The 16,243-nt window shown below is 41.3% G+C and overlaps 1 protein-coding gene across 8 annotated transcripts in view; it reads left to right on the top strand.

Moving 5' to 3' along the window:
* Positions 1-16,243, top strand: part of trpm3 (transient receptor potential cation channel, subfamily M, member 3) — a 539,467-nt gene that overhangs the window by 468,418 nt on the left and 54,806 nt on the right. For 2 of the 8 annotated variants that reach the window (XM_063049027.1, XM_063049031.1), the window contains exons 13-16: positions 5,604-5,639; positions 5,877-6,017; positions 12,972-13,001; positions 15,948-16,237. In XM_063049027.1, coding sequence (XP_062905097.1) covers positions 5,604-5,639; positions 5,877-6,017; positions 12,972-13,001; positions 15,948-16,237 — 497 coding nt within the window. The remainder of the gene's footprint in view (positions 1-5,603; positions 5,640-5,876; positions 6,018-12,971; positions 13,002-15,947; positions 16,238-16,243) is intronic. The other 6 variants (XM_063049028.1, XM_063049032.1, XM_063049029.1 and 3 more) reach the window with 3 other exon arrangements.

Here is a 16,243-nt window from a genome sequence, read left to right on the forward strand (position 1 = left end):
GAGTGGTGTCACAGCAACTACCTTGCACTCATTGTCAGTAAGGCCAAAGAACTGATTGTGGACTTCAGAAAGAGTAAGATGATGGAACACTCACCGGTCCTCATGGAGGGATCAGAAGTGAAGAGAGTGAACAATTTCAAGTTCTGGGCACTAACATCTCCGAGGATCTATCATGGGCCCAACATATCAATGCACCTACAAAGAAACCACCACAGAAGCTATATTTCATTAGGAGTTTGAGGAGATTTGGTATGTCACCATACACACTTACAAATTTCTACAAATGTACCATGGCGGGCATTCTAACTGGCTGCATCACCAACTGGTATGGGGAGGGTGGCTACCTCCCAGGATCAAAAGAAACTGCAGAAAGTTGTAAACTTAGGTCCATCTTGGGCACTAGCCTCCGTAGTATACAGGACTTCTTCGAGGACTGATGCCTCAAAAAGGTAGCATCCATCATCAAGAGCCCCCATCAACCAGAAGATAGCGTCTTTTCACTGTTACCATCAGGAAGGAGGTACAGGAGCCTGAAGGCACACACTCAGCAATTCAGGAACAGCTTCTTCCCCTCTGCCATCTGATTTCTGAATTGACATTGAACTCATGAACACTACCTTATTACTTTTTTAGTTTTTATTTTTGCCCTACTTATTTAACTATTTTATATATACTTACTGTAATTCACATTTTTTTCTCTCTGTGTGGTATTGCATTGTACTGCACTACACTGTAAAGACAACAAATTTTACAGCATATGCCGGTGATATTAAATATTCCTATTTTGAGCTACGCAATCTTCAAAGACTTCTTCACTTCCTTGCTTATCCACCATGGTAACCTTAACTGCCAAGACCCACTATTTGAGTGGTGAGTATCCCCCTCCCTACCAAAGAGGAGGAAAGCAGTATCCATCACCAAGAACCCCCATCATCCAGGACATACTCTCTTCTCGCTGCTGCCATCAAGAAGAAACTACAGAAGCCTCAGGTCTCACGCCACCTGGTTCAGGAACAGTTACTACCCCTCGACCATCAGGCTCTTGAACCAGAGAAGATAACTTCACTCAACTTCATCCATCCGAAACTGAACTGGACTCACTTTCAAGGACTCTTCTTCTCATGTTCTCAATATTTTTTAGAGACTCTTGGATAGACACATGGATGACAGAAAAATGGAGGGCTATGTGGGAGAGAAGAGTTAAATTGAACTTAAAGTAGGTTACAGGGTCAGCAGAACACTGAGAGCCAAAGCGCCTGTACTGTGTTGAACTGTACTATGTTCTGTTATTAGGGGCTTGGCAACGTCAATGCTGTTGAGTGTTAAGCAAATGCACTTGGACTCTCTCTAAATGGTGATGGTCATACCTTGATGTTTTAATGGCATGAATGTTTCTTACCACCTCTCAGCTCATGCAGAAATGTTGTACAATATATATCTCACTGAGAGGTTGTGAGTGCAATTGAACACTGTGTGATCGGCAGGGAGCATCTCCATTCTAATCTTATGATGAAAGGGAGATTATTGATGAAGCAGCTCAAGGTGGCTGGGTCTGGGACACCGCCCCAAGAAATCCTTGCAGTGATGTCCTAGTGGTGGGATGTTAAAGATAAGAGTCATAAAGTTATTGAGTTATACTGTACATCATGGAAAAAAGATCCTATAGCTCACACTTGTCTATGTTGACTATGATGTACGTTCAAGCTACAGGAATCATAGATACCAGAGTGGAACCTGGTGTGGCCATCTGCTGCTGTAGCCCATCCACTACAAGTTTCGATGTGTTGTGCATCTGAGATGCAGTTCTGCACACTACTGTTGTAACATATGGTTTCTTGAGTTACTGCCACCTTCCTGTCAGCTTGAACCAGTCTAGGCTTTCTCCTCTGACCTCTCACATTAACAAGCCTTTCTCGCCCACAGAACTGACACTCGCTAGATGTTTGTTTTTCGCACGAATCTCTGTAAACTGTTGTGTGTGTGCATCCCAGGTGATCAGCAATCTCTGCGATACTCAAACCACTTCTTCTGGCACCAACAATCATTCCACGGTCAAAGCCACTCAGATCACGTTTCTTCCTCACTCTGATCCTTGGTCTGAACAACTGAACCTATCTGCATGCTTTCCTGCATTAAGTTGCTGCCATATGATTGGCTGACTAGATATTTCAAGTTCAAGTTATTATCATTCAACGAAACACATGTATACCACCAAACGAAACAACGTTTCTAGACCACGATGCACAACACAGTACATATAACTCACACGCATAACACAAAGCTGTATTACCCCAAGTAGATTAACAAATAATAAGGTGCATTTACAACATAAGTTTAAAAGTAAACAGTATAACGCTACTGGCGCTTCATGCGTGATAAGCCCAGAGTGGTGACGGGGTTCAGTAGTCATGGCCTGGAGGAAGAAACCATTTCCCATCCTGACCGTTCTTGTCCTAATGCTACAGTAGCGGGTCGAAGAGCTTGTTGGTCGGTTGGCGGGATCATTTACAATGCTAAGGCCTTGCGTATGCAGTTCTCCTGATAAGTATCTCTGATGGGTGGAAGGGAGGCCCCGATGGTCATCTCAGCTCCTGGAAAAAATTGATTAGTATTGGGGTGTGGGGGGGAGAGCCTTACTCACCTCAGGAAATGGAGATGTTGGTGTGCTTTCTTGACCAAAGGGGTGGTGTTGAGGGACCATGTGAGCATGCATTCTAGAAACTTAGTGCTCCTAGTCTTCTACACAGAGGAGCCGTGCACATACGGTGAGGCATGGTCGGTCTGCGCCATTCTAATGTCCACAAGCACCTCTTTGGTATTGGCTACATTGAAACTCAATTCGTTGTGTTTGCACTGTTCTACCGACCAGTCTGCCTCCTCTCTGTACACCGTCACGTTGCTGTTGCTAATGAGGCCAGCGACAGTTGTGCTATCAGTGAACTTGGTGACTATTTGAATTGGGTCTAGCAGTGCAGTCGTGTGTCAGCAGTGGCTGAGCATGCAGCTCTGGGAAGCGCTGGTGATCAGCGCGATGGAGCTAGAAATATTTCTGCCAATATGGACTGACAGTGGCCTTTCTATCAAGAAGTCCAGGATCCAGTTGCAGAGAGAGATGCTGAAAACCAATGTGAACAGTTTAACCGCTAGCTTCTGAAGGATAATCATTATTAAACACCAAGCTGAAGTCGATGAACAGCATCATGGCAAATGAGGCCCCATTTTCCAGGTGGGACTGGATGGACTGGAGTGCAGAGGCTATGGCATGGTCAGTGGATCGATTTCAGTAACAGGCAATCTGGAAAGGCTCCAGTGCAGCAGGAAGATGGGATTTAATGCGATCCACATCCAACTACTCAAAGCACTCCATTGTTGTTGAGTTCAGCGCCACTGGGTGGTAGTTGGTTGAAGCAGGTTGCAGTCACCCTCGTGGGCACTGGGATGATGGTGGCCTCCTTGAAGCTTGAGGGGATAGTGGTTTGTACCAGAGATGTTAAAGACGTTTGTTAGAACCTCTGTTAAATGGACTGCACAGACCCTGAGCACCCTACAAGATACTTTATCAGGGCCCGCAGCATTACATGGGTGGCATCTGGCTAGCGTCTACCTCACGTCGGCTGCAGCCAAACCGAGTGCCTGCTCCTCGGGGGACAGGGGAGCCTTTCCCACCAGCACATCGTTGCATACATCAAACTGAGCATAAAAGGCATTCAGCCCATCAGGAAGGGATGTGTCATTGTCATCGTAGTTATGGTCTTAGTGCCCTGCCATATGTGCCGCATGTCTCATCTCTTTTGTCAGAGGAACGGCTATATATTCCCTGTGAGTTACCACGCTTTGCCTTTCTGATGGCACAGGGAATCACAGCTCTTGCTGACCTGAGAGTTACCTTATCCTCCAATCTGAAGGCAGTATCCCAATATCTCGGCTGTGCCCAGACCTCTGTTGTTAATATCTGCATATTCAAGCAGAGGTATAGGTGTACCTAATAAAGTGGCCACTAAGTGTATATTCATTAATATATTGCATTCATGCTCTTTTTTTAACCAAAGTTCTAGTATGCATTTGCTGATTTCTAAAATTCTCCTAATTTTCCATTTTATTATTTTCTTTTAAATTTTCTTTCAATCCAATGCTGCATTTAATTTACTTCGTAAACCAGGGATTAGGGATTAAAGATTAGTTTTATTTGCCACAAGAGTGAATTGTGACATTTGTGTCAATGACTAACACAGTCCAACGACATGTTGGGGGCAACATGTAAATGTTGCCATGCTTCCGGTGCCAAAATGCCATACCCACAATTTACTAACCCCTGCTAACCTGGACGTCTTTGGAATGTGGGAGGAAATGGGAGCACCCGAAGGAAGCTTAACGCGGTCACAGGAAGATCGTATAAACTCCTGACATACAGTGGCAGCAATTGAACCCTGATCATTGGTGCTGTAACTCATTACGTTATCCACCATGATACTGCGATGTCCCAAATGTTCATTTACTTATCTCCCATCCAAACGTTTAATCTGATTTGTACATTTTCTTTTAGCCTTATGCCTTTACTTACTAATGAGATTCTACTTTGGGGCGTAAGTTTGTCACTCTCAAACTGAGCATGAAATTTAATCATATCATGATCACCATTCCCAAGAGAATCCTTCAGAATGACAAGCTGTTACTGTTGATTAAATCTAAAGTAGCCCAACCTTGTTAGGGCCACAATATAATGTTCTATTTGAACTGTTTGTAGATTTACTGGCATGAGGGTAAGGGTGTAGGCCCCATCTATTACTCACTCTCGTACTGACTCATTCTCAGGATAAGGTTTTCAAGGAGTGTATAAGAGAGGATGGAAAGGTAACACAGTAACACGAGACAGAGGATTCCAGGGTTCAAAGCACAGGCACACAGCTACCAGAGGCCAAAGCTGGAGAAACACATAGAGAAAGTTACGGGATTGAAAGATGTTACAGTGAAAGAGAGGGGGTGAGGTCATGGAGGGATTTGGATCTAATGAAGCGATTTTTAAAACTGAAGCATTAATATGCCAAGAGCCAGAGTCAATCAACAAACATATGAAATAATGGGCAACCTGGACAGTCTATGAGATAGAATGTGGCAATGAGCCTTGATCGATTTGTGTCTTCACTGGGCATTGGATGGTAATGACTGCTTGGCATGCTTGTTAAAGCAATTGCATGGCAGTCCAGGAATTGGTCTGACAATGGGCTATGAAAAGTACCTCAGATGAAATAGAGGCAATGCAATACAAAGGGAAGTGATAAATGAAATTTAAAAACTCCCTCTTGTGATGCTGAATGACATTTTAGCTGTACAAATGAATGGTCTGAAGGGTTTGTTAATACTTAAAAAAACGTAAACCGCGGAGTAAAGATGATCATAAATGCTATGTTGACAAAACAGTAACAAAGTCAATGAACGCTACTGATAAAAACTACCTTTTTTATGTAATCTAGAATTGCAGTCTCTTTATCAGAAGATTGCTTGTCAAATTTCAGCCTTCTGAGACCATCATGAATGAAGCTAAATTTTGATATGTGCTGTAAAATGCTGCAGTAACTCATTCAAACTTATTTGTTCTCTCCAAGCGAGAATACCAAGCATTCAGCTGGATCTATTTTCAGGTGAATTGATTAAAATCTGCTTAGCACATAAAACACATTTGTTATTAAACTAAAGTTAACACAAAAGGTAGTGTGCAAATCCATTGGATCCATTTTCAACAACACTACTAAAAGCATTATTAATTAATTTTAAACTCTTCATCTAAAATCCAATAAAAATAATTTATCCGGTTGTTTTCATAGTGTACTATTCATATACAACCTCTCTGTCTCTCTCCTATGTTTGGTGTTGTTTAGGGGAACCTTCCTCCTGATTATAGAATCAGTTTAATTGACATCGGGCTGGTGATTGAGAACCTGATGGGAGGAGCTTATCGCTGCAATTACACGCGCAAAAGGTTTCGAACTCTATACCATAATCTGTTTGGTCCAAAACGGGTGAGTAGTGTGGCAGAAATGACAGTATTCTCAACCTTCACAAAATAACAAAAGCCTATGACAATAGTCTGAATGCCATTTCCATTTATGTGAGTGTTACTGGTGTTTACAGCCCATTCCCTACTCCTTATGTGATGGTGGTACTGGAACACAGCAGTTTTTGATCATGATGCTACTCCCACGGTTGGCTTGGGGATTTAGCAATGGAGGAAGTGCCAATATATATCCAAACCAGGATTAAAGGTGACTTGGAAAAGAATGTGAATGCATTTCCATGCCCCAAATGCTAGTTGAGTAGGATGTAGTTAAAGAAGTCTTGGCATATTGTTGCCTTACACACTACAGGCACAGTGCACAAGGGCTGAATATGTAGATAAGTGGATAGAGTGTCAAGAAGAGTGTTTTTTCCTGGATAGTGTCCAGTATATTTGGATCTTTTGATTAGGCATAAATTATGTTTGGCGGATCCTGGCCATTTTTCACCGCTGCTGACATTCTCTCATGGGGGTGATCAGGACTTGGAATGGGGGTGTTAATTCAAACCCCCCCCCCACCCCGCTCTACAAATCTTCCTGCCATTCAATGAGATCTTGCCTGCCTGATCTGGGCATCAACTCAATTAACCTGCTTAAGTTCTGTCACACTTGACACCCATGGCCAAATGCTCAGATCCAGCTTTGAGATTTGTTGTATAGCAAAGGGTCTGGATTTTTCACTTCCCTCTATCTGCAGAATCGCTCCCCACATCAGCCCTTAACAGCTAGTCCAGATGTTTAGCTTAGTTTTATTTATTACAGAGATATTGTATGGAATAGGCCTTCCTGGCCCTTCAAGCCACGCCACCAAGCAAATCCCCCAACTTAAGCCTAGCCTAACCATGGGACAATTTACAATGACCAATTAACCTACCAACTGGTACATCTTTGGAATGTCGGGGGAAACACACACAGTCACAGGGAGGAGGTGCAAATTCCTTACAGATCGTGGTGGGAATTGAACCTGGGTCACTGGTACGTAAAGCGTTGTGCTAGCCACTCCGCTTGCTTTGGGCTTTCACTTGCTTTAGGAAGCACTGTCTTCAATCGGTCCTATTAAAACTTAAATTAGATCAGCCCTCAATCCAGAACTCTGGGACATACAAATCGGTCCAGGTAGTCTCCTCTTGATTTAACCCTTTTAACACCATTTTCATTCTGATAGCTGCATTCTGCACTTCCTCCAGAGATATACCCATCCTGCTGAGCACATAGAACTGAATGATTTACGCCAAGTAGGGCCTGAACAGGGTTGTTTACAACCCTTTGTCTCCTGGCCAACTACCTATTTCTCATCTTAATTCTTTTTCTACACTACCCAATTAGCAGTGATATCAGTGCATAGAACCCCTAAATCTCCATTATCTTGAGAAGGTAACAAAAGCAGTATTTGGAAAGTACAGAATATGGAGCTCAAAACAATTGATTCAAGCAAAAGGTTAATCATATTAAATAATTATTGCTCATAAATATTACAACTAAAACCAATTTCAGACTATATATATGCTCAACAATAAAATATTGACTCCATTTAAAACAAGATATGGAGCTTCCAACCACAATGTCCTTTACCATTGCTGCTGTTACTCCCAAAGACTGTCCTCCACACATCCTGATTGTCCCCATCTCTTTCAATTGTCTGTGCTTCTTTCAGTTATCCCAATCCCTTCTGATGGATGTCATCCTGCTTAAATATCTCCATTTCTCCCCACTCCTTCTAATTATTCCTCCTTCTTCTAATTGTCCGTCTTATGTTGTCCTCCCCTGCTACTGATTGTTATACTTTCCACCAGTTTTATCCCTCATCCCAATTTTATCTCCCATTTCTGATTGTCTCCTTCCTGTTTCTGAGGTAACAACTAGAGAGAGTTCAAAACTGGATATCCTACTAGAAAATAAGACAAGAGCAGGTGACAGAGTGTGTGTAGGGGAACACTTTGGATCTAGTGATCATAATTCCATTAGTTTCCAGATAATAATGGAGAAGCACACACAAGATGCTGGAGGAACTCAGCAGGTCAGGTAACATCGATGGATATTTATAAACAGTTGAAGATAAAGGGCTGGAGAAGAAGGAATCTGATAGGAGAGGAGAGTGGATCATGGAGGGAAGGGAAGAAGGAGTTAACTAGGTTTCCATGCAAGTGACAGAAATGTCCATTTATCTTCTCCCTTACCTTCATTCAGGGGCCTAAATAGTCCTTTTAGATGAGGCAACACTTCACCTACGAATCTGGTGGGGTCGTCTATTGTAGCCGATGCTCCCGATATGGACTTCTCTACATCAGTGAGGCACGATGTAAATTGTGGGACTGCTTTGTCAAGCACCGCCGCTCCATCTGCAAAAAGCTGAATTACCCAATATGCAGCCATTTTAATTCCTATCCCAATTGCTGTTCCGACATGTTGGTCCATTGCCTCCTCTTTTGCCATGATGAGGCTGCTCTTAGGATGGAGGAGCAACATCTCATATTCCATCTAGGTAGCCTCCAACCTGATGGCGTGAACATAGATTTCTCTTTCTGGTACATTTTATTTTTCCTCCCCTTTTCCCTTCTATTCCCCACTCTGGCAGAGAGGTTAAAGGATAATTAGTAGATGGAGTTTATTTGGATTTGAAGAAGAGGTTTGAAAAGGTGCCACATAAAAGATTAAATATGTCATGTGAGTTGGCAAGATGTTGCTCATGGGACCCTTGTGAAGTTATCAAATTTAGAAGGAAGAATGAAAAAGTACATTATTGTTTAAAGTGAATGGGACTGCAAATCATAGCAGGATGATGTGATCTGGAATTCTCATAAAACACAAAGTATACCTCGGGAGTTAGCAACAAGTTCTGAGCAACCAATTCTTTCACAGTGCCATTACTGTGACATTTAATGCTCATTTAATGCAAAAGTTTTATAAGTGGGAAGCCCCAACAGCAGTAACAGTTACACACGTGGAAGGGGCTTTGACTGTTATTTTGCAACACCCTGTGACCTGTTTCTGTAATTCCAAGCCAACTCTGGGAAGAAATTGCTGGCCCTCATTCAACAAAGCAAGCATGGAGTACCAGTAATCACTCACAGGGTGGCTCTGCAGAGTAAATGTGACTCAGAGACTAATTCTTCCAAATCAGAGCCAAGTAGGCAACATTTATCTACCAATCTAATCTGTTAACTCGCTTTCTCTTTAATATGTTATTGGTTTATAACCCGATTAGGTGCCCAGTCAGCAACCCTCCCCATCTCAATATTCACCTCACTCTTCTGACAGGCTATGTATTGAACAGGAACACACTTCCTTTCTTCCTTCTTCCTCAGCCCTTCCTCTCACCCTCCTCTCTCTCCCTCACCTCCCCCACCTCATGCTTCCCCCTTCTTCCCCTTTCCTGTCTTTCAATCTTGCTTACTCACCTCTTCCACCTAGCTTCATCTCTCTCCTTCCCTCTCTGCTTCCTTCTCTCCCTCTCTCTCCCTCTTTCCCTCTCTGTCTCCCTCTTTCCCTCTCTCTCCCTCTTTCCCTCTCTCTCTCTCCCCCCACCCTATCTCCTTCATTATGCAACACTTCCTTTCTTTTTGCACCTTGCCTTTTCTTCTCTCCCCATTTCTCTTCCCAGCTTCTTTCTCTCTTCCATTCCCTGCCATTTCTCTTTCCCTACTTCTCCACCCTCTCCCCTTTACCCTAACTCCCTCCTCCCAACCCATTACCTTCCCGTGAACTGACATGAAGAATGCAGTAGCCTTTGATGAAGGATGTAGTGCTCGATCAGGTGAGAGGCAGGTGTAACAAGGCTGTAACATAGCCAAGGGAAACTTAATCCCTTTATCAATAATGACCACAACATTCAATAAGTTATCAGAAGTTTTTATTTTGATGAACAGTTGTCCAAAGATTAGGTTACAGACCTTAATATCTCTTATATTTTATGTTAGCACCATGCCCAAGATGATGATACGGGTGCCATGCCCTGCGAGTCCGTCGTCTGCAAGCTGTGTTTGTTTGTAACCATTGCATGTCCACATCCTGTGCAGAAATTTCTACAAGCCAATCACAAGCTCTTTTCCATTCCTTTCCATTAGCTCTGAATTGCTTTATCACTTTCTCTGCAACCAAGAATCTAAAACTTGCACAAGACTGTGAATAGGTAGGAGCATTACGGCACACAGAGAGCAGGTAATCGCCAGAAAGTTTGATGTGGTTCCATCCTTAACTTTTCCGTTCCCAGATCAGTAAAGACTAATATTGTGGAAATCCAAAATAGAAAACAGAAAATGCTAGAAAAACTCAGCAGATCAGGCAGCGTCTGTGGAGAGAGAAATTGGGTTGATTTTCAAATCAATGTTCTTTCATCAATCAAATATTAACTCTGTTTCTTCCTCCTGACATGCTGAGTATTCTAAGCACTTCCTGCTTTTGCATGTGTTTTGTATAAATGTCAGCAGCTACTGGTGGCTAACTAGGCTCCTGATTTCGGCACTGAAATCATTTTATATAAAGTGAAGGAATTGCAGTGAGTGAAAATATATATTTACCAATTCCATGATGTGATTTGCAAGGGGTTTCCTGATATTAACAGCTTAGTGCTACCCTGCAGAATATGGATTCATTCTATAGTTCCTGAGAGAAAATAGTTTTGCTAAAAGATACAAGAAAGCAAGAACTAAGGTCATCAAAATATAGCACCTTACGAATTTCCCAGCTTGCCAGATGCACAAAGGCAGCTTGCTGAATGTGGTTGTATTGTTTAAAGTTGCTCAGCCAGTGAAATGTACATTGACTCACTGACACGTGGCCGACGGGGCACTGTATGCATTCACCCTTTTGGAGCTGATTCAATAGATTCTGTCATTCCTTTGTGCTAACTGAAGTGTTAGTGTATATTAATCTATTAAATTTTAAATTCTGTACATAGGACAAAGGCTTCATCAAAAACTTCCGTGCACTTTGGGTCACCTCTTTGTAGGGCTTATGTATATATTACATGGAAGCTAGCACACAGAAACTGCCCAATCAGCCAAACTCCTTGCTGCTCTACGTGAGCCCCATCGCACTCTACTCGCAATTCCTTCTGTTCCTCTTACCATCCATCCATCCAGCTCCTCTTTAGCAATCACCTCAATCAATCTCTATGAGACCAAGTTCCACGTTTTGTCTTACCCACAACCAGCAACTCTGTGTCTGCTCTCTCAGACTGCTTTGTAATTTGAGAGACCCCTGACAGGTCTCTTCTGAAGAAAAGAACTTAGAACATAGAACATTACAGCACAGTACAGGCCCTTTGGCCAAGCTTTCAACCTACTCTAAGATCAATCTAACCCATCCACCCCACAGAGCCCTCCATTTTCTTATCATCTATGTGGCTGTCTAAAAGTCTCTTAAATCTCCCAAATGTTTATGCCTCAACCACTACCTGTAGCAGCGTATCCTGCACCACTGCCACTCTCTGTGTAAAATACCTACCCCTGACATATCCCATATACTTCCTCCAAATACAAAGTTTGTAGCTTAAACATATATCCCCTCATATTACCCATTTCTGCCCTGGGAAAAAAAGATTCAGACATTGTCCCTTCAAACAACTGTATCCCCTGTCATCATCTTTTTTGCTCCATCTCCTTCCTCCAGGTCCTTTACATAGCATGGGGATCTGAACTATTCATACAGCTCCAAGTGTAGTCTAACCAAAGTTCTTTCAGTGTTAACCATAACCTTAGGCTTTTCATTTCTATTCCACTGTTTTTGTTAATATCTAAATGCACTGATAAGAGTCAAAGCATTTGTGTAATTACAACACTTCAAAATGGAACACGAAAGTACAGGAAAATAGGACTATCTGAGAAAATAAATAAACTGGTCCCTCAGTCCTGCCCCGTCATTTCGTATCATGGCTGATGTACCCCAGGCCTCAAATCTTGCTCTGTGCCAAAGCTCTCTGTACTTTAAATATTTCTAATGATTTTGCCTTCACAACTCTTTGGGGCTAGGGATTCACAACCCTTTGCAAGTCAAAATGTTCTCATATATCAGTTTTAAGAGATCACCACCTTATCTTGAAACTATTTCCACACATTTGAGTCACAAATATTTGGAACACGATACTCAACCTTAGTTACACTATATTGAAGCAATTATACCTTGTACTCTGCTTCTAAAAGTTCATTTCAGTGATTTACAGACTACAGCACACAACCAATCATATGTTTAGCACATGCCACTAGGGACTACTTTTACCCAATGAAACTGTAAACAATTTCCATAGTAGTATTCTCCAATGTAAGTTGGTACCCCAAGCAAAGGTCATTAGCACTGGAGTCTTGCAATGAGACATACTTCATCCTAATTTTTAGTGGATTACTATGATTTAGTTATGAATTTGAATTGCTCTAGCCAAGGACCTCGAAGGTTAGAAGCTATTCTTGGCAAAGAAGCCTTTGATGCATTTGTTGAAGGCTTTGTTTACATTTAAATCTGATTTTGATACAACCTTATAGTAGTCAAGAAAAAACAAAGAAACAAGTCACACAATAAAGTGTAAAATTACACAGTAAGAATCAGAGGCAAGATGGTGAATCATCTTCGTTATTGAAACAAATGATTTTTTATGATCTAGAGTAGTAGATGGAAGTATGTCCAAGACTAACCTTCTAAAGGGACAAATACTTTAAAAAATTGAACAAGGAGAAGGGATATATGGGACTAATTAGAAGACTCTTCAAACAGCTGCCATAAGTGTGATGAGCTAGATGGCCTCCTTCTCAGGTATCACAAAATGCAGCCTTAACTATATCTCATTTTTATCAAGACAATTTAAGTGCCAGTTTGCCATCATTATTAGGTTGTGAATACTTTAAGGTATAATTCTTAGGCATTCTACAAAAAGACAAATTCTCAGTGCTTATCTTAAACCTTCATCTTTCTTATTGATTTCTTGCAGCCCAAGGCTCTGAAGCTGCTGGGAATGGAGGTACATTAACACCATCAATTTCTATTCCTTTATTCAAGGAGCTCAGACTGGTTTATACAACAGGGGTTTTGATATTCAACAGTGAACCTAGAACCACTGTAACACTCCATTGTCAAATTGGCTGTCCTGACCAGATGCGTAAATGCAAAATATTGTGGATGCTGGAAATCTGCGAAGGACTCTGCTGCACGGGCAGCTTCTGTGAAGAGAGGAACAAAGATTTCTGTGTGGGCTGTGGTCAGAACATATAAAGCAAGCTGCTGGTCTGCAAGTGCTCCTAGGTAGATTCTGTATTCAGGTGGACCTGGTACAAATTCAAGATACGGTGATAAATGCCCTCATACCTCTCTGCTCTATCACTGGATTCCCATTAGATACAGAAGCAGAGCCAAGAGGTGCAAGGAATCACCATTACTGAGAAATCTTCTACCTGGATTCACCTCCCAATTCATTCCCAACCTGAAGATCAGGAGAAAACTGCAAGGTTACACTAGCTTATTACTTAATTTGTCTTAAAAATTTTAAATTATTCTTTATTGCTTTAATTTTTAAATTAATTTTGCGGTCTTCTATCTGGCCCATTTTTAATTATTCACAGCAGTCTTCAAATATTTCTAAATATTTAGGACATAAAACAGTGCAGCTCAGGAACAAGGCCTTTGACAGACAATGTCTGTGCCAAACACAATACCAAATTAAATTTAAACTCTTGTCTGTGTATGATCCATATCTCTCTATTCCTTGCATATTCATATGTCTATCCAAAAACTGTATCTGCATTTAGAAATTGTCCAAAACCACTTCCGGTTTTGGCAGGAAGTGAGGCTCCTGCCTTCTTCCACTTAAGTATTATTTCCTGTCAAATGTGTCAGGGCCTCAGGCTAGCCTTCTTGGAGTCTCTGAGGTGCAAGAAGGGCTCTGCTCGTTCTTGAACTGCAGATGCAGCCCAAGTGAGTGCTGGTGGGAAGTATAGATGGTGTGTCCAGGCCGTAGGGCCAAGTCCAACGACTTCATACAATGTTTCAGGTCAATGACCGGTTAGCATCACTGAAGACTTTCCAACCTTAACTATTCTCTCTTCTCAGATGCTGCCTGACGTGCTGAGCATTTCCAGCATTTTTCTTTCATTTTACAGGAATAATTGTGCAATACTGTACATGGCACTCTTAATCAAGCCAACAATTATTCTAAGTTAATGCAATTGAAGTATTAATTTGACAAATTTATTTCCACATAATAAGCATTAGATATTTAGAGACTAGGCCATTTTTTACTCTCTATTTGATAAATTATTGTGTTAAATGTTAAGACCCAGATCTGACCTTTTCAGATTATATTACCTGAGACAGTTACAGGCCAGCTTTCAATGTATAATCAATGCTTAATTCATTTTTCAAGTTCAGGTATGTCTGCAGGCCCATGCTTCATGCATTTTAAAGCAAACAATTCCATTTGGATATAAAATTCTAAGATTCATTTAGGTTTTAATTTCTAATGTTTATTATCTAACCACTGTTGTATAAACATAATTCACAGTAGAGAATATGCAGTGAAGGAAAGAATTTCATAACTTGATTATTATTGTGTTATGATCTCTTTCTGTGACAGAGGGCAGGCTGGATATAAAATTGATCCCTCTTAGTAGCCTTTTTTTGAGATTTCCCTCTCCTTTTCCTTGTAGCTTTATATGCATTTACATCCAGTCAAGGCTGTGCTTCTGTGTTGACTATTGATTTGATCATTTTATTTTCTGGTGGCTAGCTTTAAGTGGTATTTTTCCTTTGTTAATTCATTCTTGTTTTGTCAGTCGTTTCTCTTTAGAAATGCTTTTGCTGTTGGCTTTTAATTCACTCTGTACTGCTGCTGTTTAATCTCTATCACCCAAAAGGTCAGGTTAAATCTCTACTTGTCTTTAAAGTTTAGTCTTAAAATTATGATTGATTAGAATAAATGATAAGAATAGTTACATCTACTGGTGGCTTAATGTTTCATTACCCATGGCTGAAACTGATTCAAAAGTAGATTTTCTTTAAAGGTAAATTTGTGGGATGTTCAGCAAACAGAATGTGTGTTTACAAAATGATATGAACACTTGCAAGTTTAGATATGTGTATGTGAGTTAATAATAGATTTTGCATTGGGAAGGATAGCTGATTTACATTTTAATTTCCAAAGCTAGATTAGGTTTGTAGAATGTAACTTAGTTCTATTACCTTGATTGCAAAGCTGCTTTGCTAGGAAGGGACTACAGTAGAATATATTCTCCATTATATTTGGTCTGTACTACAGATTCTTTACTGATATTAAATGACATAGAAGCGAACACGATATCCCTTTATGTAGGCTTGCCAAATCTGTTGCATGCATTCTCGGAGTTCTCATCATATCACCTTCTAATCTTTAACTCATCCCCATCATCAGTCTCTGATCTGGTGGAATAACATGTCAATTGATTTGAACCCCCACCTCTCCAGCCTAACAGAAAGCTATTTTCATTGTAATGAATTAACTGCCACAAGAGAGACTGTAGATGCCAAAATCTGGAGCAAAAAAACCAAACTGCTGGAGGATCTCAGCAGGACAACCATTGAGACAGTTGATGTTTCAATTCAAGACTCTGCATGGTCTCGATGCAAATTCCATACAGCAGATTATTTTTTTGCTGGGTGAATTGACATTCATTTTTCACCTTTATATTTAGAATTAATCGAGAAAAGTGTTGAAAGAAAATGAAGATAAAACTTACATTTTGTTTAATCAATTTCCCCAGTCTGCTGCCCCCATCATTTTTCGAGCTGGGCATTGCTTTTCAATCAGGGCTCCAAAGACTGCTCTTTAATCCCCAGAGACTCCAGGGTGATTCTGCAGGGTTGGCAACCTGGCTGAGAGGTTCTGTGAAGGTGAATTCAATTTTGCTGATGAACTTCTTCTCCTAAAAACGAACAGGAAGAACCCCCCATGCGGAGAGGCAGGAAGCCCACCAAGAAGAGGGAAGAAGATGTAGACATCGATCTGGATGACCCAGAGATCAATCACTTCTCCTACCCATTTCATGAGCTGATGCTCTGGGCTGTTCTCATGAAGCGACAGAAGATGGCACTGTTCTTCTGGCAGCACGGTGAGGAGGCTATGGCCAAGGCACTTGTTGCCTGCAAGCTCTGCAAAGCCATGGCCCACGAGGCTTCCGAGAACGACATGGTGGACGACATCTCCCAAGAGTTAAACCACAACTCCAGGTATGC

This window comes from Mobula hypostoma, chromosome 5 (assembly GCF_963921235.1).
Source record: "Mobula hypostoma chromosome 5, sMobHyp1.1, whole genome shotgun sequence".
NCBI classification, from domain to species: Eukaryota; Metazoa; Chordata; class Chondrichthyes; order Myliobatiformes; family Myliobatidae; genus Mobula; species Mobula hypostoma.